The following is a 25,852-nucleotide window of genomic DNA, read 5'->3' on the forward strand; positions in this document are numbered from 1 at the left end:
CAATAAGAGTCGAATCCTAGAAGGTAATATTTTAACACATTTTTTTTTAAATCATTATTTCCATTATTATTATTGAAACTGTTTTTTTCTTTCAAGATATAATTTATGTTAAAACCGTTCGCATTTTTTTCTGAATTCATAAGAATATAGTGGGGTGGATATCGGAATATTGAATTTACTACCTGGACCTTTATATAGGGTGTTTCAGAAAGACCTCCCGTAAATACAGGGGGTGATAGTACAACAAAAAATATCTAAGAATTTTTTTTGTCTTATGAACTATATGTCTATCTCTTCTTGTTTTCGAGATGCAGAGCGACAAAATAAAATTTTTTAAATAGAATTTTTACGAAAATTTCCAAACGGTGCGAAATATTTTTATGAAATTTGGTATTCTAGAGTTTTTAAGGATGCCAAATACGCTGGTCTAATTATTTTTTGTATATTTCATAGAGGTCGTTAGTTATGCTACATTCCTATTACATTTTCAGTTTTAATTTTTTTAAGATTATGTTTTTTACCATTCAGGCTCCAATTTCAGATGTACAATTTTATTTTATAAACATAATGTACTCTTGTTAGAACTTCCTAATGTGGACGGTTTTCGAGAAAAAAGGCTTTTAATTAAACTCTTACAATATTACGTTGTATAAAATAAGTGACTTTTCTCTAAGTGGGCTTATGTCAAAACTTATTGATGAATGTCTCATAAACAACACATACACAACTACTATCACTCCCTGTATTTACAGGAGGTATTTCTGAAACACCCTGTATAACGAATACGTTTTTTTCACTTTGAATTAATAGACTATAAAAGTGACGCATGTCGAAACGAATCCTTCCAATAACACAAATATGCCGTTGACCTTATCTCCTTCAAAGCAAGAATTTATAGATCATATCCAATTCGGTTCGCTGCATGTTGAGCAGAAAAACCACCGGCTCACACTGAAGGGTATAATTTTCGCCTCGGTGTGCAGTGAGACCAACACCGAGCGCGTGGTTGTGTAATTTTGATTAATAGCAATATTTCAATTGTTTATGTTTGTTTGCAGGTCATGGAGGCGTAAACCAACTGGGTGGAGTGTTCGTGAACGGTAGGCCACTACCGGATGTGGTCAGACAGAGGATAGTCGAACTGGCCCACAACGGAGTCCGGCCCTGCGACATTTCCAGGCAGCTGAGGGTGTCGCACGGCTGTGTGTCGAAGATTCTCTCTAGGTAATATATAAGTATAAGGTCGCTACTGTGAAACTCTACAGATCATAACATTCCACTTGAACAGGATATCGTTACTATTTCGGTATAAGTAATAGAAACAGTACATTCAGGGAGAAAGAAAGTTTGATTCGAAGTGTGGCTTGAATAAAAAATTGAAGTACAGTTTTTCAAGTCCGTCTACAACTACCACAGTTCTGTTGGTATTGACCACTGTTACATGACACACTCTGCATAAAAAGTTTTAACCAATCGACGTGTCCGAGCGTTTTTTCGAACACGCCCCTATTTATTTATTATCGAATTTATTTCATTTGGCTGATACACACTGTATAATAGTAAACAGAACCCTTACCCTTGAAATTATTTTGCTATACCTACATTAGAGCCAACGACAACAATACGACAGTCATCTGCGACGATTGGCGGCAATATGCAGTTTTCGTGTAGTTTTTTGAAGACACGTGCCTACTCTACTGGGCTATTGAATTTTTCCACGCACAAAGCACTATTAAAATGACGTACGCACTAATAGATTAAGAGCTTTTATTATGTATTTTGACGTGTGTGTGTGGAGAATCGACAGTAATATTTATATTAATACTTTAATGCTCGGTGGCTCATACGGAAAACATTCCAATCCGACTTTATTGCGACAATTGATTGTTTTACTGTTGCTTTCAACATGAACGCTCATTCATTACTAAATAAAAATTAATATATTGCTTCCGTACACGGTGGATGAACTGTTATAAAATATGAGAACCAGATGCGCGATTTGGCTACAGTTGTATATTTCACCTGTCTTTCTATTATGGCGATTTTGATGAATGAGTGACCTTGTCACATATTATGTTTAAGCCGTGAAAAATGACTAGCGTTTAAACCTGTTAGTATCCGATGGTTACTTGTAGAAAATCAAATTAGTTGAGCTTCTATCCAACTAATTAATCAATTGGTGAATGCTTTATAGTAGAAGTAAAGATAGTCTCAAAAAAGAATAGAAAGATTAGCGCAAAATTTCTCTTTGCTGATGTTGTGTAGTGGAAAGCTCTAATGTCGGTGCTTCATTGAACTCTGTGTAGGCTGTCAGATTAGTTTGATTTAATTTCAACCGACTTTTTGCAACACGAGGATATGGAATAATGATCGCGCTGAACAGCTTCGTACAATGGACGACATAAGTTTGTTTTTGTGGCGACGGCGGTCGTACAAATGATAAATGCATCGTCCCCATGTGGTCCTTGGTCATATAGAATAAAGCTCATCTTTTTGGGAAGCGCCCACTAAAAAACGGGAAAACATTACCAGCAGGTCGCTTGATCGTGTTAGTCGCTGCATGCTGAGCACCACCGGAAGAGGGGTTCGTGGCCGGGGGAAAGTCTGCGGGAAGGGATAAAACCATAAAGGATTCGTCAAAAAAAGCTCTTCCTCGGACTACCAACTAAGTGCGCATATTTTTTTAAATTTCATAACAGTTTATGTACCTAATTAATGTAAATTTATATCTTGAAAAGTCAACAGTAGATGTCTTCAAAAAGAAAACTTTAAAGAGTGATACGAGTATGAGCGTTATATTCCGCATTCGAACATCGCCCTGTGCCATGGAAATAAATGACGGCGGTTTTATTAGTAGTTGATATAAATAAGCCGCGTGCTCTCCCCAAAATATCGGGCTAGATCCAATTAAAAACGGCGCATCCCCCATAATTATTAAATGATGTAATACCATTACGGGGAATTCTCGTTAGCTGACGGTGGCTGATGCAAAATATAAATTCGTCACGCCGAACCCACACACATAACTGAATCAAATTTCTGCAGCAATTCAGTTATCGTATATTAGCCGGAATGATGTCATAAAGGGGTTTGCATGCACCCTGGGGAAGTAACAATATTTTGCAACGATGCATTAGCGGGATCAGTTCGACGCTGACAGAAAGCAGATTTCCGTTGTGGGTCCGTCTTATTGATTGGGGCCTTACCAGCGACGCCAAATGTTTTCATTTTGGGGACTGATTACTTAAAAATATTAACATTTATGTTTTCAAGGTAGATAGTTGAGAAAAAAATTTTTGAGAAAGTTGACTATTACAAAAAGATCATGTATTGATTTTATTAAGACTTGATATAATAGCGGTCGTAAATTTTTCAAAAATGAAAAAGAAAATGATTCGAGAAGACTACACGGATTGATAAACGGACGGAAAAGTTTTAAAATGCAGCAGTTTTAATATTCTTTGTTGAATATTTTCTGGCTTATTTATATGAATACCATAATCATCGTCTAGTTTGCTTCTCACAATGAAACCAAGTGTTCAATATTCGAGGAAAAGTTAGTCAGTTAGTTTGTAAGTTTATATTATTTAAATTGCAATCAAAAATTAAAGGAGACAAATTACAAGTAAGGGACATAAGGTTCCACTTTATGGCATTAGTGTGATGTATTTTTGTAGTTGCCTTCTAAAATTTTGTCATAGTGGCGAAAATGTTCAAATCATAAGAATGAGACAAACAAGGTACATTTACACATCAGTTATTCTATTTATAAATATATTAATTAATAGTGGTCCCAGAACAGAACCCCGTGGTACACCGTTAACAGCTAAAAATTTCTTCTACTGGTTAAACGTGATTTAAGTAATTCAAAAAGTTAATTTTGAAATACCTGTTCAGAGGTCATTTAACAAAATTTTATAAAGGAGGTAGTTTGAATTTTTTTTTTTCATATATCGTATATAGAACATAAGGATCTCTCTTCATAATGCATCTGAATTGTGATAATGGTTACAATTTTTTTTGATATTTTTAATGCCCAAAACTTGGCAGGTTAACGACTTAACCGATATTATTTTCAGTCCGAACAAAATTCTTATAAGAAGCATTTAGTCAAAATTAAATTGTTTCTTTCAATTTACTGCTGTAATTTTTATTAAATTCCGTCTACATTTTCCATATAAACCAACACTTGCATAATATGCATTTTTCTAATATTTCATTTATAGTCATCTTTGTGCGGATATATTAACGTTGGGAATGGGGCTTTTAGGAGTATCTCTGCAATTCTCATATTCATATAATTACCCGACCAAGATGTCCGTTTAGGATTATCCTGCGTAAACAGCCTACATTAAATGCCGCAAAAGTATCTTTAACAGTTGTGCAGTATAAGTCAGCGCGTGTCTTATTAAAATAAATTATACACAAACACACTCTCACTCAAATTAATAATTTGCTTTGGGAGTAAATGATCATAAAATAACTAATAAACCTTACCGGGGGATTTACTCATCCATAACTAAACACTAATTAGATGACGTTTCACTTGCGACTCGATGAAAATAAACTCTATCCGATATAAAGAAGGTAGACGTCGTTAGTTGCGGCTACAAATTTCGCGAGTACCGCTGGCATATTTACCACCAGAGATCATCAGTCTAATATTCTACATGTGTCAAGAACATCAAGGCGGCATTGTAAATTTTCTTTCACACTAACATATGTGAACTGCTAACACATGTCTCAGACATAATAGAGCTTATTTAGGTGTATTTCGGGTGACGGAAATAATATTTTTCATACTTCCTCGCGGTGCGTTACCGTCGTTTTTGTAGAAATGTTTTATATTTTATTTAATTCTTCAAGCAATTTCCATACGTGGTCATCCAAAGTAAATTTTTAATACAAGACTGGGTATCATTTACTGTTTATAGTAAGTAATTTTTAAGCAGTTTTTACCTTTCAATTTGACATAGAGTCTTTCATCTGAAAGAACCGAATATTATTATATCGCGCGATTTTAAATAGAATTGGAGCTAATAATACTATTAAATAGTAACAGAAATTAAATGAATCAGAATACATATAGTGTGTTCCACCAAAGAGGGATTCTTTTATAACTATTACCACTAAGAATACCACAACACCTGTTATCTACTTTCTACTTGTATTTTGGTACATCATTTTTATTGCATTTCCCTTTATTTTATTTGAAAGAAGAATCATTTTAAAATTTCAATAGATTTATATCAGAGTACAGGAAAAAAATCTACTTACCTCACAAAATAGAAAAGGCAGAAAGTCTTTCTAGAATACAGTAAGTAGGTATAATTTATTATTAGACATCGTAAACTTTGTGGCGATAATCAAATAAATAAACAGAAATAATCTACTCGTGTATTATGATACTAAGCGGCAATACTAGTTGTAGTAGTAGAACTACGTTAAATCTGTGGCCGTACTCACAATATACAATGCTACTGACTATCATAAAAACACGTGCCATACACTCGACCAAACAAAGCGTCAAACTCACTCACACACGCACAAATGACAATGACGACCAACGTCTCTCAGCAAAAAAACTGCATTGTTCACCTGCGCGTCAGGCCGACAGACCAGGCATTAGATATCGAATAAATTGATCGATGCGAAGCTTCAGATCAATTTTAAAATAATTTTAGAATTTAAAAATTACCTTTCATATGTAATTTTGAAGTAGTGGCCTGAAGATGTCAAAATAAAGCTGATGAAACGTCGACAAAGAAAAAATTACTGCGTTTTCTTTGAGTTTTGGCATTAATTCCCACGACTGACTACCAACAATCTATATATAGTTATTGACAACCATTTCATAACGGCAACAACAACAAGGATTATATAATAATAAAATCTGCTGTTGTCTAATGTTAATCTAATTATTGGAAAATCTTTGGAATATTAATTTCTCTGCCGTTAATAGATTTTCCGGCACCCTCCACAACTTATTCGAAATTGCTGCCTCGGCAGCTTTGGAAGTGGGTCTTCGCCTCCCCGATACACCTTGCCTGTCCCGGTACTCGGAGACAATACGTTTCAGTCTATCTTTATCCATTTAAATCGGTTTAGAAAGCATGAATAGCTATTTGAGAATCAGAATTTCATTTCAAGTTTAATTGCCGGTTCCGTGACAAACGGCTGTATCAATATACCTCGGTAGCGTACCCATTACTTTAGAAAACCATTGTCATTGAAATTGATCCGCATTGTAAACGTCTCCTCCAACTTAATAATCTAAGCACAAAGTCCTAATTATACAGGTTTGTTAGGTGAACGAGATAGAATCAGGAGGCGGTAATACCGAAAGGACGCTAAGCTTTAAGTCATTTTACGAGCAGCGGGTAACTAATTATAAGAAACAAAACCGCTTCAATTTGTTTGTTCTTCTTCATTATCCTCGGCGGGCTTCGGCTGTCCCTATCACTCTTATCTCTGCGCTAATAAAATAACTCCGGTATCTGTGCCATTATCGCTTTATTCTAATGTTTCGCTTTGCGGCACGATAGGATTAACTGTAATAAAACAAAAATATATTCGTTATCGTCATTGGGATAATTGCCGCTGTCATTGATAGAAAAAATAAAGTTACCTGTATAATTGGTTTGTTTGCAAACTTAACGACGCACATTTTCTTCTGCAGGATCAAATTATGTATAAGTTTTAAGACTTTCACGTCCTTTGTCGGTTTTAAAGTACTGTGCTTTTTTGGGTTGTTATGACGTGGCCAGTTACAGACTTACCTACATTGCAACTAAGCTTTTGCGGAGCCGCTACTAAAGCATTGGATGTGAACAGTTACAGAAGCCATTACGGAACGTCTCAATGGAACACCATATTATGAATAGCGTTTATCTCCGTATGCGTAGAACTAGCGATAAAACCGAAATGAACATAAGGATCCGCCCCCGCAGAGCCTTGCTCGAGAACAACTAGGGCATGTCAATGATTTACTCTCCCAGTTGACCAAGCCAATATGATAAAATAATAGTAATTTTGAACAATTAATCTGTGGTGTCGGAATTAGGTGGCATCTGAGCGAATTAAAAAAAAGTTATTCGATATCGCCGAAAATCGTCTCTTACAAATTTAAACTTCCAATAAACGCTTTTTGAGTTGTTTTCGTAAAAATCACCCTTCACAATCTTCAAGAAATTATGAAAACATTAGCAAAATTGTTATCAGTATCAGAACTGAACCGCGAGACATAGGCGTACGCATTTTCTATTAAAAAACAACAAATTAAATTGTCGACAATACACCACCATAAACACAGATAGGAACTAATTACGCAACATCCGCACGATAACAAAGCAACAATATACTATTGTGACGGGAACGTGAAAAGCAGTCTGAGGCAGTGGCTGACGCATATCTCGGTTGACCCGCTTGGCACGCCATTGAATTGCGGCTCTCTCTGACAGCCTTAGTTATCAGCAACATAAGCAAATGTACTAATAACCTTTATGCAAAGTTAAATGAAACGTAATCAGGATGTAATTAACTTTTCGATAACTTCCTATGTTCAATTGTTGAGAAAATAGCAAAATAATTGACATTTATCAATTAGTCCTAACATTGTTTTGGTTTTTTAACTTTTACTTCTACTAAAATATACGCAAGAGGTGTTATTGAATTCAAATACGTAAAAGATGATTCATTGAGAAATATGTCGAATACTTCCCCAAATCCTTTCTAATATCGACGCAACTATAAAAATAATCTACACTGTACTAACTTTGGAGTTCAATCTTCAATACCTAATTCTTGAATAATTGAACAAAACTGTTTCACGTCCATTTTTTTATGATTCAAAGGCATTACTCATATTTTTTTTGTTTGTTTTGACGAAAGGAATCAATCCTGAAAGACTTGCAACATCGCTGTTACAATGTATCTACCCCTCGCATTATCTCGAGCGTCGTTTGCTATTGTTCACTGTAAACGAATCATTAATATTGGTGACTCTGTACTACGCTCAAAATAGCTTATAAAAAATAACTCAGGTTCCATTAAAATGAGTGTTGGTGACATTAAAACTAAATCCTTGCTACTTTTTTGATAGACACCTTTAAATACATTAAAAGCAAATGAGGTATTTCATCATTGCATTTTCGCATTGCTTCTGAATCTACATCTAGCACTATTTCACATTTGACAGCTTCTCGTAGAATGAATTGTTTTAATACAGCCCAGTAAGAACTTCTAATATTTAATAGATTGAACGTTTTTGGTTCCAGATACTATGAAACGGGTAGCTTTAAGGCTGGTGTCATCGGTGGATCGAAACCGAAAGTGGCGACTCCACCAGTAGTCGACGCCATAGCGAACTACAAGAGAGAAAACCCCACCATGTTCGCATGGGAAATTCGTGATAGGCTTTTAGCAGAAGGGATTTGTTCTCAAGATAACGTACCTAGTGTTTCATCAATTAATAGGTAAGTTGCAACTTGATTACCAGTATTTTCACCATTTTGAGTAGCGTCTGTATGCTCCCGCAGACACTTTCTGCTTAGCAGTAGCAGAACGTTAAAGAAAATTACAAGATGGTCGGGAACGTTTTCCATTTGTTTGTTGAATATCTTGTAAGTGAAACGTTGTATCTTCAACCAGATTAATTAGATTTTGAGCTGAAAAGTTATAAATGCAAGGCACCACCATCAATAAACAGTCTAGATTTATGCAGAACTCCAAGAAACCCTGAATACATCAGTGTTCATGGATTTCATACGCTTCAGGATGGATCTCTTGCAATCCCTGTAGACTTTTTGTCACTTTGTGTTTCAAATTTCTAACAAAAAATGTAATAATTAATTTGGCTGGAGGTGTTTGGACACAATATAAGCATCGAACAGTTATGAAAGAACGAATGGTATCATAAAACACACGAAATGCGTTGTGCACTTTGATCACAAGATGCGACGTTTTTACACCCGCTGTTTTTCAAGACATTCAACAACAAAAAATGAGGAAATCATCCCCCGACACCAACTATAAGACCGTAGTGAATTAACATCAAAGTCTTGCCTTGGAAATAAAGCTTTAATATTGGTTTAATTTTAAGAATCTAGAAATGCCAATAGCTTATAATGCAATTTATGAAAATAAGATCAATCAAGTATTCTTGTCCTTCCAATGTGTAAATATAATATTGTTGTCTACTTCAAAAGGAAGACACACGTCATCATTTATATGTAAAGAAATATGTATACAGGGTGTTCCTAAATAAGTGTCGCAACGGAACACTGTATATTGCTCTTGTAAAAAGAAACATTCTTTTCCTCTTCCATTTTTCTCTCAGGGCTTTCGTTTTCGAGATACACGGTGTCAAAACTTTCATTTTTTTTTAAATTTTTTGCCAATATCTTAGGAACCGTTTGAACTACAGGACTGAATTTTTGTACACGCATTACCACTGTTAATAGCTACTTTTTTGCACCCTTCTCGAATTCATTGAACATGCCAGTGGTGGAGATTTTAAGGTATCGTAAGGGTTTTTCCCCCCATAACTTTTACACCACATTTGACAGCAAATTCTGAAGCGCCAATGAATTTTACACAAAAAGAGTTCTCTTGGTTCATTGCTCTAAAGTCAACCGTTTTCAAGAAAAATTACATTTTATGAACAAAAACAAACATTTTGCTAACGTTTCGAAAATCTTTTGTAATTCAAAAGATAGATAGTGATAGTAATAATTAACAAGTTTAACGAAATTCAACAACATTTGACACAGGTAGCTATTAATAGTGGTAATGTGTGTACAAAAGCTCAGTCCTGTAGTTCAAACGGTTTCTAAGATATTGGCAAAAATCTGAAAAAAGTTTTGACATCGTGTATCTCGAAAACGAAAACCCGGAGAGAAAAATGGAAGAGGAAAAATATGTTTCTCTTTTCAAGAGAAATGTACAGTTTTCCGTTGCGACACTTATTTAGGAACACCCTGTATACAATTTGTCTTTGTTCGTTGGTTTGATCTTCATTCTCTAACCATTCTAGAGTTTTATCATGACAAAATAGATGTTGCTTTTCAAAAGAAGGTGAAACAGGTTTAGTATCAATTCATAGCTCTTTATCTTCAATGCAAGAAGAACAGACCTTAACAAAATTCCAACGTTCATTTGCCGAATGCAAAATATTTCCTTATTCATATGTATGTATATGAACGTATTTCAAAGATATGTCTGTCTGGAAAATTTTCAGCCCCTTTATGTTCGTGACGCCACTGTGGGGGTGTGTGTGGGGGGAGGGGGGTAATTTTTTTATAATAAATGTCTACTGTGGTTTGAATAGGTTTTAAAACAAATTTCTTTTCAAACGAATACTTTGATTTCTTTATCATAAAGCACAAGTCATGTAAAACGTGCTGCAGAAGAATGCAGCAGGGGCAGATAAAGATTTTTTACTCCTGTCGCCGTCGCGGCGTGCTGCAGAAATTAAGCTAAATCACATCTGTTATTTTAATAATCAGGAGCCAGGGGTTGTGATATGTAGTAATGGACTGGCCCGCTGGGACGGCCGGTCAAATTAAATGTGTCAAATCAGCCCCTAGCACGCCTGGCCTACTCGATGTTATCTACGCATTATAATAGGGGGGTGGCTATGATTGCGCGATTGTTTCAAATGGATTGTGTTGAGTGGCTCTTTATGTTCACTTCGATTATTATACTGGACTGACTGCTATTTATAAATTAACCCACTCTGCTTTATTCTGAAATTGAACTATACGGGGCGTTCGCAAACTGTCAGCAAAAATTTTAGGGTGTTATTATACTTATAAGGCCAAAGTTCCCATTCTAAAACAATATTAATCGAGTTCCTTCATTGAGGATGGACGATAAATGGGTATAGATTTTCGTAAGTACTGTTAAATGCGAACTAAAATAGTTATAGTTTATAAGTTAGTTCATAAATTAGCAAACTATCAAAATGCAAATGCTTATACTCACTAGTGTGTATTTTTTTCTGGAGAATTGCAATCACAAATATCAACAAAGAGAAAATGGTTATAAAAACTAATATAATGAATTTCAGACCTATATCTATTATTTCTAATTTTTGCAAAGTTTTTAAAATTCTTTTACACAATCGTTTATATCATCATGTCAGCAGAACGTTGACTATACATCAGTATGGGTTTATGAAGGGCCGTGCTACTACCACCAGTTTAGTTAATGTTACCCAATTCATCTCCGAAATCTTAGACAAACAGTCTCAGGTCGATGTCGTATATACTGACATGTCCAAGGCATTTGACAGACTTGATCATGGCATGCTGTTAAGGAAATTATTATCGTGTGGTTTGTCGTTAAACTTAATCAACCTGTTCACTTCTTATCTGATGGATAGAAAACAGTATGTCATGTTCAATGGTTTTAAATTTACTGAATACGTTGCTTCATCTGGAGTGCCTCAGGGAAGCAACTTGGGCCCTTTATTCTTTAATATTTTTATAAATGATATTGTTAGTATATTAGATGTGCAATGCCTTCTTTATGCAGATGACCTGAAAATTTATTGTGAGATCCAATCTGACGCTGACTGTGTTCGGTTATATAATAACTTAAAACGTGTTGTAGAATAATGGTGCAGTTTAAATCATCTTGAGATCAATGTCGCAAAATGTAATGTAATGTCCTATTCCCTCAAAAAAGACCTAATCAGTTATGATTACAGGGTAAACGATATCGTCATTCAGAGAACAGAAACTGCATCTGATTTAGGTGTAATATTTGACAAGCGTATATCCTTCAATGCGCATATAGTTGTCAAGTCTAATCGTATGTATGGTTTTATAGCTCGATATAGTAGGGACTTTGCTAATCCTGTAACATTAAAAATCCTATATTACGCGTATTTAAGGACAAAGTTAGAGTATGCCTCTGTAGTATGGAATCCGTATTATCAGACACAATCTGTCAAGCTGGAAGTTGTTCAAAGACGTTTCCTGGAAGTGTTGTCTTTCAAATCTGATGGCATCTACCCTGGGATTGGTATACCTCATGACTTTTTGCTTCAGAGACACTGTTTTAAAAGTTTAAAGGTTCGTAGGCAATGCTATTCAATTATTTTCTTGTTTAAACTATTGAACAATGAAACTGATGATTCTAACATTTTGCAAAAGTTAGGGTTAGCTAGGTTCTTGTTACGCTCTGTTGCTACGTTCCATCTTCCTGTCCCTCGAAATAATGTTTTGAGCATGTCTCCATTATTTCAGTATTGTACTAACTACAATTTAATAAGTAGACAGCCTGATATATTTAACACAACCACTGTCGGTATTCAAAAAGTGTTTTTAGGTTAGTTCTTGTTTGTGTGTTATTTTATTTGCTGTGATTTAGTGTATTTTCATTGTTACCTCATCCTGCAATAAAAACTAAAAAAATAAACTGTTGGATGTTGTAATTTTTAAAATAAAATTAAAAATATTTTCAAAATAATAGTGATCTAACGTTGTATTTTATCGCTTATTGTATTAAGTAGCACTTACATTTTTTTCTAGATCGATTTAAAATTGTATTCAAATGAAGCTTTCTCTTAAATTTCTTTAAAAAATGATTTCTTATATCTCTCTAGCTCTAATTAAAATATAATTTCTTTGGAGTCAGATTATTACTTGGAATGTTTTCTCCAAATTATTCTAAAAATGTTCAATTCCTTTTTCTTATTACAGACATTATTTCCGGTTACAAAAAATTACATGTTTACCGGACTTTTACCATATTTCTAAAATTGCTGTTACCGAAATCGGCCCCAACAAAAAGCATATAAAGCTATTACATAAAAAGAAAATAAGACTATTACAGCGGTAAAAACTGCACATTCCAAATCAAATAGCGAAGCAACTGCCAAGCGTTACTAATTCTGGAACGTACAGATAAGTCTTGCAACATTTATTTTGACAAACCGCTTCTTCCTCCGATTGCAGAAATTGGTTGAATACCTAAAACTCCTAACAACATAAAAACACCCGCGTGGCTACTTTTTGCTGGTCGAGGGAATTTTATAAAATAAAAGATGGCAGATGTATAAATTGACTGCCACTTAACCTTGTACGTACTACCAGAATTTATAGTCTTTCTTTTGGCCATCTCTTAATGGTTAATGTCATCACGGCCGGTCCAATAAAACAAATGATAAATTCTCCGGGCGAGCGGAGGGGGGGCGCGGGGAAGCCGGAAACGGACATGACGCCATGCTGAGTAGAAACAGCGGAAGACTACTCCAAACAATAGCTTGGCGCGCGGTGTTTTTATGTCATCGCAATTAGAACGGCGGAGATTCAGAAATGCTGTTTTTCCAACTTCTGTAACGATCGCCGTCTTGCTTTTTGCGACCATATCTGACTCAAATGTCATTATCTTAACTTTTTATTGGAGGAAGGTAAAAGGTTTTCCCTTTCAGCCCAAACACAAACGGCCTCCACGGTATGGCATAGGGTAATCAACTTTATTCAAAAGAATACATGGCAGAGTGGAAGTTAATGTTCAGGAATGTCTTGGACAATATCAGATACATCACGCGCAAATGAAACTTACCATTAATTAAACAGATTCTGTTCTTTGTTCAAGCCTTTATGATCGTCATTTGTGTTAGTAAATTGTCCATAAAGAAAATTTTCCTCATATAAAACTAAAATAATACCTGTCAAATGTCTCACAAGGGTTAATATCAACATAATTAATTTGTTTACATTCGTGGACCAGTGGGTCCATCTAAAAGGTCAAATTTTACTTATACTGCTATATTTCTTGAAAGGTTTCTTCAAATAATTATTTGATACATGCGGATAGAAAAATATCTTTAAAAAATACTTTTTATTAGTGAATATACATGGTGTCCTGAAACCGGTAAGAATAATTAAAATGGCGATTAATACTATAATTAATATCTGAATAACAGAAGTTTATTATTTAAAAAATTAAATGAAAATGATGAAATCATACTCTACGTAAAGACTAATACATTCACCGAAATTTTACAAGACACAAAAATTCCTGTTTGGATAGAACAATATTAAAATTGTTTTTTATGTTTTGATTTCTTTTAAATAAAATAAAAATTATAATAAAAAGAGTATCGATATCTTACATCAGCCTCTTACAAAGTAACGAAACAAAACTGGAACTATATTAATACAGTGATGTTTCATTAGACAATAAACAATTAGGCAAAAACAAAAATAACTTTTCTAACTTCAGTAGTTTTTGAAAAATATTTTCGTGTACGAACATTTAGTATTCGAAAAATTTAAAAGGATGGATAGAAATGTTGTGTTCGCTGAAAATTATTCGAATCTTGAACTAATAATTCAACAAACATGAAAACAAATGCTGAATATACTGAACTAATAGAAAATGTTTACCCACTATATTAAATAGACTGTTAATACATTGTTTTTAAGGATGTAAATGAATTGATTAAGAAATGTCAAAAAATAAAACTTAATCTTTATTTCAGTTATTTTTTACAGTTAAGTATAATTTTACCAGTCTCGGACTCTATTGCCAGTCCTCGCTCCGCTTGGGCGCAAAATCGTTCTCGACTGGTAAATAATACTTACCTCCTTTATGGTGTAAGTAACTATAATTTTACATATATTAAGTAAAACCTAGGTTTCAGTATTATGCAAGAACTGCTTTAGGAAATGATGCCAGAACTACTAACGAATATGTATGAAATTACGTAACATTTGTCTATGTGACTGAGGAATCAGGGTTAAATCCATTAATATATACTTTTTTGAAGCAAGACAGTAAATAAGCTGATAATAGTTACATTTTCGTTATAATGTTAAAAGGATACATAATAAACAAAATACATGAACTATTGCGCAAAATACTTGATCAAGGATATCCACTGTATACGATTACCCCCCAACAAACGGTAATTTTTCTAGTCCACATCTGAAGAAATCTGGGGTTTAGAAATTAGGAATTTTGAAGCTTTCCTAGAAGATTATTCGAAAGAAGACGAAAAAAATGGAAGTTCGAAAAGCAAAATCAGAAAAATAGAGCTCCCTCACAAACAAGCCCCTGAATAGCCACATTTACGAAGTTATCAATATGAGGACAGGCATTATCATGTTGCAAAATCACTTAATGATGTATCCCTGGTTTTTTTCTTGGATTGCCGTCACAAGACAACGGAGTTGTTGGCAATAAACCTCAACAGTAATGGTTAAATTCTTCTGTAGCATTAAAAAAAAAACAGCTCCTACACGGTCTCATCCAATGAATGTCAACTTACATGCATAGATCCAGTTTTTTCTCGGAGGGTTGTCTTTGTGTTAGGATGAAGCTATTCCTTTCTCTTCTTGGTGTTGACGAAAAGGCACCATTTTCTCATCAGCCGGAACAATCTGTGACAAAAACGGTCGATATTGTTGAGGAGCCAGCAAAAAGACATAAATGTCTGTATACTGATTTTTGTTGTTTTCGTGCAAAATATGTGGCAACAGTCAACACTCCATTTAATGCAAATGGCGTACTATTCCACTGGCCAAAGTTCAACATACTGGTCAATTCCTGGTGTTGATTGATGTGAGTCATCATTGAGCAAAATATTCAAACGGTCTTCATCAAAGTCAGATGATCCTCGGGAACATAAAATCGTTTGTCAAAAGGGGCGAATTCAAACAAAGAGATTTGTCGGAAATGCCTGTTTTTTTTTCTAATTGACGCTGTATTTTTGTATTACTTTACAGGAACGATAGAACGTTTCAATCTTCTGGATCATCCCAATATGATCGGTATATTTAAAAAATATTTTCTGCCCCTATTTTGCTCGCAGATTTTTGCCGTTGCCACTTTCAAATCACCACCATAATTCCAACCGAAAATACCCGATAATCCCCCATATAAATCCGATTTGCATATTTTCCTTGGCGGAGCACCACAATCCAACGTTAATCCTCAATTATATCCGGCGTAATCCAGTTTGGAAAAACTTTAAATAGCGGCGGAATTCAACCCTCGGCATGTACATTCAGAAGGCAAGTGGATGCCTTACGATTCGCTCGAGTAACGACCAGGGGTGTGGCGAATTCTTAAGGGGTTTCGATCAAGTGGTGATTTTATAACTTCTCCCTAGCTACGAGGCGCTTAGTTACGGTTAACAAATGGAAGTATGATTGCTACGTGGCTCGGTGTGTTATTATCTCCGTAGTCTTAATAACGCGGACAGATATGCTCCTAAGGCACGGATTGATTGATTTAGATTTAAAGTAGATAGGCCATATACGGTTAGAGTAACAGTGTAACTGGGGTAATTTGAATAAAATTTGCATGCGCTCGAAAAGAGAAATACCAAATTGATTGGACTCATCTATAACCATAAGCAGATTTCGTAATGTGATGTTATACTTCAGAACCAATTAACGTTTCACGGAGATAACATCTATAAAGTGTATGTGTAAATATTTAAGGATATTAAATAATTTTAATAACGATCAAGGTTACAGTCAAACTGTTACTTTTGTTTACGCCGAATTGCGCTATATTTTGTTTCAACAATTTTTTATGCAAAACCAAGGAATGCTGATTATATTCTGCAAGACTTAATGTATAATAATAATATTACTATTCTACTATCTACACTGAAAAGTCGTACAATGCAAAATTAAATAATATAACGTTGGTAATTTGTAATCAACGATAATTAATAACGCGTTTTTTGTAAATTACATTTACGGGAATATAACATTATCAGTTATGTGTTATTTTAAATATAAAATTGTATCTAGTAAAATGACATAATCAGTATTGTAATATTTATTTGCACATGGCAATAAATATCATAACATATCCTGTGATTTTAAGAGTTATTTTATTATTATTTTACATAATATTTACATAACACACATGGGTGTTTATGAATATTATCAACTACATATCCAAAAATACGAATAAATATGTCTAATTGTATTATCAACTTCTGCTTCTTTTAATTTGTTCAAGAAATTGAACACTTTTCTTTCTGATACAGACACATTGTTTGTTTTAGATACTGATGAATTTTCAAGAAGAATTTTTGGATTAGTTACAATGTTGTTTTCAGATTTTTAGGGTTTTTTATGTTCATTGCCAAAAATTATAAAAATGGAACCTTAAAAGTATGGCTGAATTCTGTATAGATGTCTGCATTAATGTGATGTTTTGAAGGTACGCAAAAGGGAACCATGTATCTTCTTTAATGTTTGGAAAACAAAACAACATTTAAGATAATTTGTAACTATGTATATCTAACAAGAAGAAGAAAACTACCCACCTTTCTAATATCGATGTAAACATTTATTGACGATTTTTATATTTTTAGACTGTACAATATTTAAATTTGCAAATAGAACATATACACATATTGTCTTAAGTACTTACCATTGTTCAAACAGACACTATAAAATTGCATTTCGCCATATACAGTATGTCCTCTGTTAAGGTGAATAAGAGGAAAACCATTTTTATTTTACATTCTACGGAAAAAAGGTATACTTGATAAAATGTTGCCATGGTGAAACTTAACATTTCATGGTTTGGGGTGTCCAGAAAATAAAAAAATCTGAAAATGTCACGAGACTAAACTACCTTCATTTTTAATATTTCTGGAAAGTATCACTAGGAAAAGTTGTTCCAAATTAAAATATACGACATAATTCCAAATTGGCCTACTTTGATTATTTACAAATATTTACGTTTAGGGTGAATAAGACAAAAAACTTTTTATTTCAAATAGGAAGTTGTGAATAAAATTTTACACATTTTATTCTTCACTGTACTTCGTTAAAAATTCCCAACATTAATTAATTATCGGAATTATCGGATACATGCTACCTTTACAGCAAAAAATATATCTAATACAGTGTTACGGTAAGGGCGATAACAGTTATCGCCAAGTAATTCAAGATTTCAATGAAAATAGCCAGGTGTGCATTGGTGTAGTCGCCTTTCATAAAGTAGTGCAAAAATTTTTGAGAACCGGATCACTGGGGAAAACACCTAGGCAAAAGAAAAACTATGATGATGAAGATCGAATAATGTTTTATTATACATACATTTTTTCCAAAATTATGTTCTTACTATACTTTTTATCAAGTGTGCCTTTTTTCCGAAATGTGAAATAAAAAAGTTTTTCCTCTTATTCACCCTAACCGCGGACACACTGTATACGCATGTATGGGAAAGCTTTACATGAAATATTAGGTGATTTATCAGATTTTAATTAATTTTATATTTTTCATAGGGATATTTAAATATTCTTTTTAAAAACACATTGTATTTCATTGTATGCGTAATATATTATGGATTATAACATTTTTAGAATGTAAATTTACATAATTTAAGTATAAATACATTTTAAATTCAATTTACACTAGATATTATGGAAGAAAAAAAAATACGTATGTAATTCTCTAAAAATACGTAATTATTATGTGATTTTACCATTTATTTCAGTGTATAATACACTAGTCACAGAAATTAAGGGATATTAAAAAATTCACAAAATTTTGGGTGATTTTCAAAGAGCTGTAACTTGGAGAGAATAAAAAAAAGAAACTGAAGCTTGAAGTGTCTAGTTTTCGAAATTTAATTTTTTTTGCATTAGCAGTTTTTGAGTAATCATAAGAAAATCAACAAAAAAAATGCCAATTTTTGCTTTTCTTTAAAACGACCTATCAAAAACCAGTAATTACGACTTCTAGAGAAAACTTTGCAGTTTTCAAAACCCTGCTTGGATTTTCTGTACGACCATTATTTCCCGAGTAATTAATTGATTGCCAAACTCAAAAATGATTTTTTTGCTTTGATCGACAATAACTCGGCAACAAATCATCGTACAATGCTCCGGAACCGCTCAAATTGAAGAGAATTAAATTATCTAAAAGGGTTTTATGATGAAATTACCAACAATATTTTCGAACAAATTTTTTAAAGAAAAGCCAAAATTTATAATTTTTTTTTTCGTTGATTTTCTTATGATTAGGTACTCAAAAACTGCGGACGCTAAACAATTTTAAACTCCAGATCCGAAAACTAGACACTTGAAACTTCAATTTCCTTTTTTTATTCTCTCCACGATCATTTTTCTGCAAGAGCTCTTTGAAAATTATCAAAATTTTTGAAATTTTTTTAATATCTCTTAATTTCTGTGGCTAGTGTATATTTTTACAAGAACAAGCAAGAAAATATTCATGTTTCTGCATATGTAATGGACATTATGAACAATATTTATTACAGGAGAAAGTAACTAGACTTATGTTCTATCCTTTATCAAGTAATGTTAATAATGAAACATCGACTACCAGAATTCTGAATGTGATGAAATAAACATTTTTATACAACACACCAGTTTTTTTATAATTTTTACAGTTAAATGCATTTTTTTTAATTTTAAAATCCACAGCTTTTTATTCAGTTATTATTAAGACACTTAACGCCATAATCAGATTTACCGAAGTTCCCAAAAGTATGTAAACAAAAGTACGTTACCGTTGGTCTTTGCCTTATGTAAATCTGACAGTGGGTCTAAGTAGGAGTTCCTCTCCATTTTGCAGCATCGCCGAGCGAAGCGGATATCGGTTTGAGCTCGATTTCACGAATCTGAGAATCAGCCGAGCGTTCCGGAACCGGCTTTCTTCTCTTATTGATTTTCTCCTGTTCATTCTCAACCCCGGTCCCTTTCGTTGTCAAAGTCCCCTGCCGCCGGCACGACGGCTTCGTACTCCTTCTTTACTCTACCTTAAGTTCGCCTCTATCCAAAGTTAAAAGTCGTTTCAAATTGCCGATCACCCTTGCCAATGAATCCAGAATGATTCCGTTTCATCGGTACGGACGATCGGGAAACTCTGGCGAGTAAATAAATATGCATTACCTTTTATAACCGTATGACAAACATGATTTCATATTGAAGGCCAATACTTTCCGAATTTGTTCTGTTCTAGTGGCACGTGGCTTTAAAAATATTAGTTGAAATTGAAGGTCAGAGATATGTGCGATATGAATTCTTAAAATATAAACAGTTTAGCTACAATCTGTTTTTAAATCTTATTTATACCATTTTTATCTACCAAGTTAGTGGATGTTAAATAATACAATAATTTTAATAAAAGTTCCTATCTGAAAAATAATTACAAATGCAGAATTATGTTAAAAAGACCTTTGTGCCAACTTAAAAAAAAATACTTTCAGCTACAATATTAAAATTTTACTATGTACTACTACTATACATCCACCCTTAGAATCAAAAACATTGATTCAACATGTCCAACGATTAAATGCAAGACAAATGGTGGGGTAATTTTGGAATAAGTAATCTGCTCCATTAATAATGAAATTGAACACATGATTTTGCATGATGAAGCACTTAATGATATCAGAACACTTCAATAGCCATGTTACAACAGTATGTGCATCGTCGGTACTGAAAACACCGTATGTCGCTAGTCGAATTGAAAAGAGGCGGCCGACTGAAAATAATTTTTGACCCTGGAGAGAGGAGGGTTGAAATTTGATGCACCTTACTTAACGCTAATTGTTTGTTTAAGTTGCAATTTATTTCTAGTAGACAGAGTGGATGAATAATTCCACTACGTGATTATGCGGCAATTGGCAGTATTTTTATGGGCAAAAACTTAAATTTTAGAACGGATAGTTGCTTGTTCACCAAGTACATTTATTTTGGAATTTAACAATTATACAGGATGTAACAGCGAAGTTAAAACAATAATTTAGAGGTAATTCAGATTGTCCAAAGAAACAAGAATATTTTTTCCTAAGGACTCTATGATCTATTAAGATTGGAAATAAAACATTGTCTTTGATTTATTACTCAAGAATAACTGAAGATAGAATTTTAATACAGTTTCCCCACATAAAATTTGAATACAAACTAATCATTAATGTGAATTGCTGTAAGTTTGTTGGGTTTCAATTACCAACATAATTTGGTGCTAAAAAATAATATTTTGTACATAACTGATGGGTCATTTCCAATTAGAACATTCGCAATTAAATGTCCAAAAATCCAATACAATGCTAGGAGCATTGTTAATAGTGAAGAAGTTGTACAAATTTTTATTTATTTAATTCAAAGATTATCAGGTGGACAGGTTTATCCTTTCTATAATTACGTGCCTTCAGTTGTCATTTTGGGCATTTACTAGTAAAATGTATTCTCAAAAAAATGCTCCTAGAAGTTCAAAATGTTTAATGGAAAAGTTAATTGGAAATATTTCATTCAATTCTGTAAAAGAACAGACAATTATTGAACCTCCTTGACAATTGAAATCACTTCATCAGTTTTAAATCCGAAACTATTTTTTCTTCAAATTTTGTATGAAACCAGCCATCAAGAAACTCTAATGTAACTAATCCTGAATAGTTTTTGAGTAGGTACTTATTGATTGAAAGTTTTGTTTCATGACCAGATATCGTCCTTAAGATTGTTTTAAGAAAAAGCGTTATACTTTTATCTCCTTATTCCTTATACGAACGAATTTAATAATCATTTATGTATTTACTTACCAGCTCCAAAAACAGAAATTACAATTTCGCAAAACTTAAATTCACAGTATCATTTCTGATGTGTTTATACTTGTTTACTTGACGGAAAGCAATTTGTTAGCATGTATTGGAAAATTTATGGAAAATGCAATTTTCTTTGAACTGGTATCTGGTCTTGAAGTTTCTATTATATGTTAATTTTCATCATTATTATAATTCTGTGAGAAATATTTTAATACAAACTGTTCCTCTTCATTATCTTCCCATTTTCAGCACTACCGCTTCTACAGGTAATATGCACATACGACCTTACACTATACTTACATTGCAATAAGCCTGTTTTTAGCACGATTAAATGGAAATAAATCTAGAAACAAGCAGTTAGGGGTAGATAAGCCCCTTGGTATTTCCACGATGATTCTGCAAATAAAATTACAATCCTCTAAAAATCCTCGCTAACATATGAAGTTGTATAGGTCCCGGGGGGGCGCCACAGCAGCCTCTAGAAACGTCGGAGTAAGGCAATGGGATGTAAGTAATTCTGAATACTGCAACCATCTGGCTAGGGCGTATACTGACAACTCGCTCGGTGAGATAATATGCTTAAAGATACCGCACCCCCGCAGATATTTGGGGTTGGCACTTCTGCTCCTATTAGTGTCAGCGTCGCTGATAACGTCGTCAAATTATTCGGCCGAAATTTGTTGCTGGGCTGTTTGCGTGAGCGCTTTGGGAGAATTATTTATAAGATTGGATCGCAAGTGCCTTTTAATAACTTTATTCTGTTTGTTTGCTGATTGTACAAAGTGAATCTATCACTAAAACTGTATTATGAATTAGAGATCCTTAAACTCTAAGATGGCAGGATGTTTTTGACCAGATTTCTTGCATATAACACCTAAATTATTTTGTGTAAAACTTTCCGCAATTAACAGTGTCCCTAGTTGCTAACATTATCAAACAGAATTTTTAAAATTTTAACCGTGAAAGATTCCACGAAAAATTCAAGAGTGTTTTATCTGTTCCCACTATAGTAAATAGACTATTAATACATTGTTTTTAAGGAGGTAAGTGGATTTTACCGTAGAAGTGGAAGTTGCTATGGACAACGGGAGGTAAGTGAGGTAACTTACCTGCCAAATGCATCAACTCCTGTATTAGCCAGTAACGTTGCCGATGTTCTTCGGAATCAATGGCCTGTATATGTTTCAGTATATTCTAGTTTCAAAACTGTACAACCTTATTAGGATTCATAGAAAGGATATTCTTGCCGACTGGATGGTTGTAACATCTACCTGCTTGATAGCGCATAAAAAACGTGAAATTTTAGTTTTAATTTCCAATCTACTCTTGATATATTTCTTAAGAATTTCTAGGTGAGAAATAGAACCCATACCAGAATTGTAAACGTACCTACGTGACATACCATTTTTAGAATTTGGAATTGTAACTACAATAATGTCATCGAAATTTTTGGAATTGACGTTGTCCAAAGTAAGTTTGCATAACTCATCAGAACTGCATGCTCCTTTGACGTTTGACTCTTTAGGTGTATAGCCGTCATTCTTACGTTTCAAAAATGCTCTCAACTTGGGATATTTTGATATATCCACGTTCTCTTCTATGAAAATAGTTAACTTAATATTGTCTTCCCCATGAAATATGCAGCAGTGACATTTCAGAAACACCAGTATTTTTGTCCTGGCACCATTCTTTGAAATTTCTATATGCTCGTCCGTAGCGCAGTTTCGGCTTCTCGTCAATAAAAATTCGCAGACAGCCTTTGCTGCACTTTCTATTTGCAAATCACTCATTTAGAAATTATAATTCACACCAGCAAAATTGCAATTTTTATGAAGCTTTGTTTATAAACACCTTAGAACCGATAAAATCTAAACAACGAATGCGACTTTGCAAGATTTCGAATAATGTCAATATATATTGATTAAGAAATATCAAAAAATAAAACCTAATCTTTATTTCATGAACCATAAAGAATTGTGGTAGCAGATACCTCCTTTATGGTGTAAATAACTATTGTTTGAATATGAAATATCCAAAGCTGTCAAACTTTTTTTGAAGTTAAATGTTTGAATTTCATGTCTTCAATGAATCTTGATTGACTGATCAAATTTTACTTTGGAAAAGATCAATCTTGAAAATTGTTAGGATATTATAGATTGCGGTGATACAAAAATTACTAGTATTCTTAGGAATAATGTATATTATGCGAGTATCTTAATAAGCAATTTAGTTTGTTACACTAGGTTTCTATCCCAAACATAATATCCCAGAAAATAGAGTCCATACAACAATTTCAGATAGAAACAATTGAATTTAAAACAACTTACCCTTGTCCAGAAAAACTTATTTTTAAAGTTAGAGGATGTTAAATGATTTTTTTTTATTAATATCTAAAAAATGGTGTATGATATCTAGTTCAAATTTACCATATTGTAAGGGAGCAAAAAAAATAATCTGTAAACATTTCTCTAACTACTTCAGTGGCGTACAGGGAGATGAGTAACGCCCTTTTCTTAAAAATATATTCTCCATCTACGGAAGATGACGGCACTTATTTGTTGCTTTCAATAAAAAAAATATATATATATATTTTATACCATTTTTTTAAAATTGTTATCTTGATAAAAAGAGAATATTAATTTTCGTGTTCTGAAAGTAGCAGAAGTATAAGATATTGATTTATGATATATCTGGGGAATAAAACATTTTTAATAACAATCAATTTGTCATTTTAAAGAGATGGATCGACTGTACAAATTGAAAGCATTAGGAAAATATCTTTTCATTCAATGAACCTATATACCTGCAATTAAATGATGTTTTATAACAATCAATTAATTAAAGAAACAAAAAATTGGTTAAATTTACTGTTGAAAAAATCTTCTGTTTCCCAAACACGGTCAATATCTTTTCGTGTTTTATCGTTTTTTCATTTCTCTGAAAAGATCCATGAACGGGGAAAGTTTAATGAAAACGAGGGTCGTACATTCCTATGTATGCCACTGACATAGGGATTGAGATGTTTGAAGACGATTTTAATTGTTTTTGGCGCTCTTGTAACTATACTAACTTTGAATCAGATGTCATATACAATTCTCTGATATTAANTTGAGATGTTTGAAGACGATTTTTGTTGTTTTTGGCGCTCTTGTAACTATACTAACTTTGAATCAGATGTCATATACAATTCTCGGATATTAACGAACAAGCATTTCAAAAGTAAATCTTCAAAACTTTTAAAAGAAACATTTTTGGAATAAGGTAAGTTTATTAAAATTAAATTATTTTTAAATGAGAAAAATGTAGTTACTGTTTGATCTTTGTTTTTTTTTGTTCAACAGAAATATAATTGTTTGCAATTAAATTTATACAACTAGTTTTTTTTACAGAAAGCAAAATAATTGGAATATTGCATGGAAAATCCCTTTTCCTTTTCTGCAGAGAAAATTTATTTCATTTATACATAACGGCAGAGTAGTGGCGCGGCGTATCCAGTATTTCATTAGCTCTGGACGTGGAAGATCATTAGAGTTTTATATTCACTTAAGTATATTCCTGAGGGAAGCGAAACCGGCAGCGGCATAACCTTAAACTGCCGGCTCAATAAAAGCTCCGGGTAAGATGGCCGCTCGTAAAGGAGGTATAAAGTGCATCCACGTTGGCCATGGCCCGCTATAGGACAAGAAGCTATAATCTGAGCTCAATGAACGAGCTTAATGCGCCACTCACTTTACTGCGCTGAGCTTTCAAGCACGCCCGAACGGCTCGGGGCTTTTGTGCCACCGCAACAGCTTTTGTGATAATAACATGGAACTGTTCCTTGGTTGTTTATGTTTTGCTGCTTTGCTCTTTTTGTTTCTGCACTATTTAACTGTTCAACGCAAAAGACTCGCTTTTGTCTTGTTTTATGGCAGCCGCGCTCCCGGCGTGATGACACTGAATTCTCTCTATGTTCGTTGTAATTTATTCATATTGCGGCGACTGTACCTTCAGATATTTGATTAAGTTGCGCATAAACATAAAAAATAATTCAAAATTAAAATTTAAATAAAAAAAATATTTAACAGACAACAAATTAATTTAATTCATTTTTATGCTATAAAACAAAACAAAAACAACACAAAAAAACAAAAACAAAACAACAAAACAAAAACAACACAAGAAAACAAAACAAAAATGGAATGAAATGAAATGGAATGAAATGAAATGGAATGAAATGAAATGAAATGAAATGAAATGAAATGAAATGAAATGTAATGAAATGAAATGGAATGATATGAAAAATGAATGGAATGAA

The 25,852-nt window shown here is 33.4% G+C and overlaps 1 protein-coding gene across 2 annotated transcripts in view; it reads left to right on the top strand.

The window, feature by feature from the left end:
- Positions 1-25,852, top strand: part of LOC108908837 (paired box protein Pax-5) — a 172,932-nt gene that overhangs the window by 104,143 nt on the left and 42,937 nt on the right. For both annotated transcript variants that reach the window (XM_018712984.1, XM_018712985.1), the window contains exons 3-4: positions 1,059-1,224; positions 8,277-8,474. In XM_018712984.1, coding sequence (XP_018568500.1) covers positions 1,059-1,224; positions 8,277-8,474 — 364 coding nt within the window. The remainder of the gene's footprint in view (positions 1-1,058; positions 1,225-8,276; positions 8,475-25,852) is intronic.

The sequence above is a fragment of the Anoplophora glabripennis genome, unplaced genomic scaffold, assembly GCF_000390285.2.
Source record: "Anoplophora glabripennis isolate ALB-LARVAE unplaced genomic scaffold, Agla_2.0 scaffold118, whole genome shotgun sequence".
NCBI classification, from domain to species: domain Eukaryota; kingdom Metazoa; phylum Arthropoda; class Insecta; order Coleoptera; family Cerambycidae; genus Anoplophora; species Anoplophora glabripennis.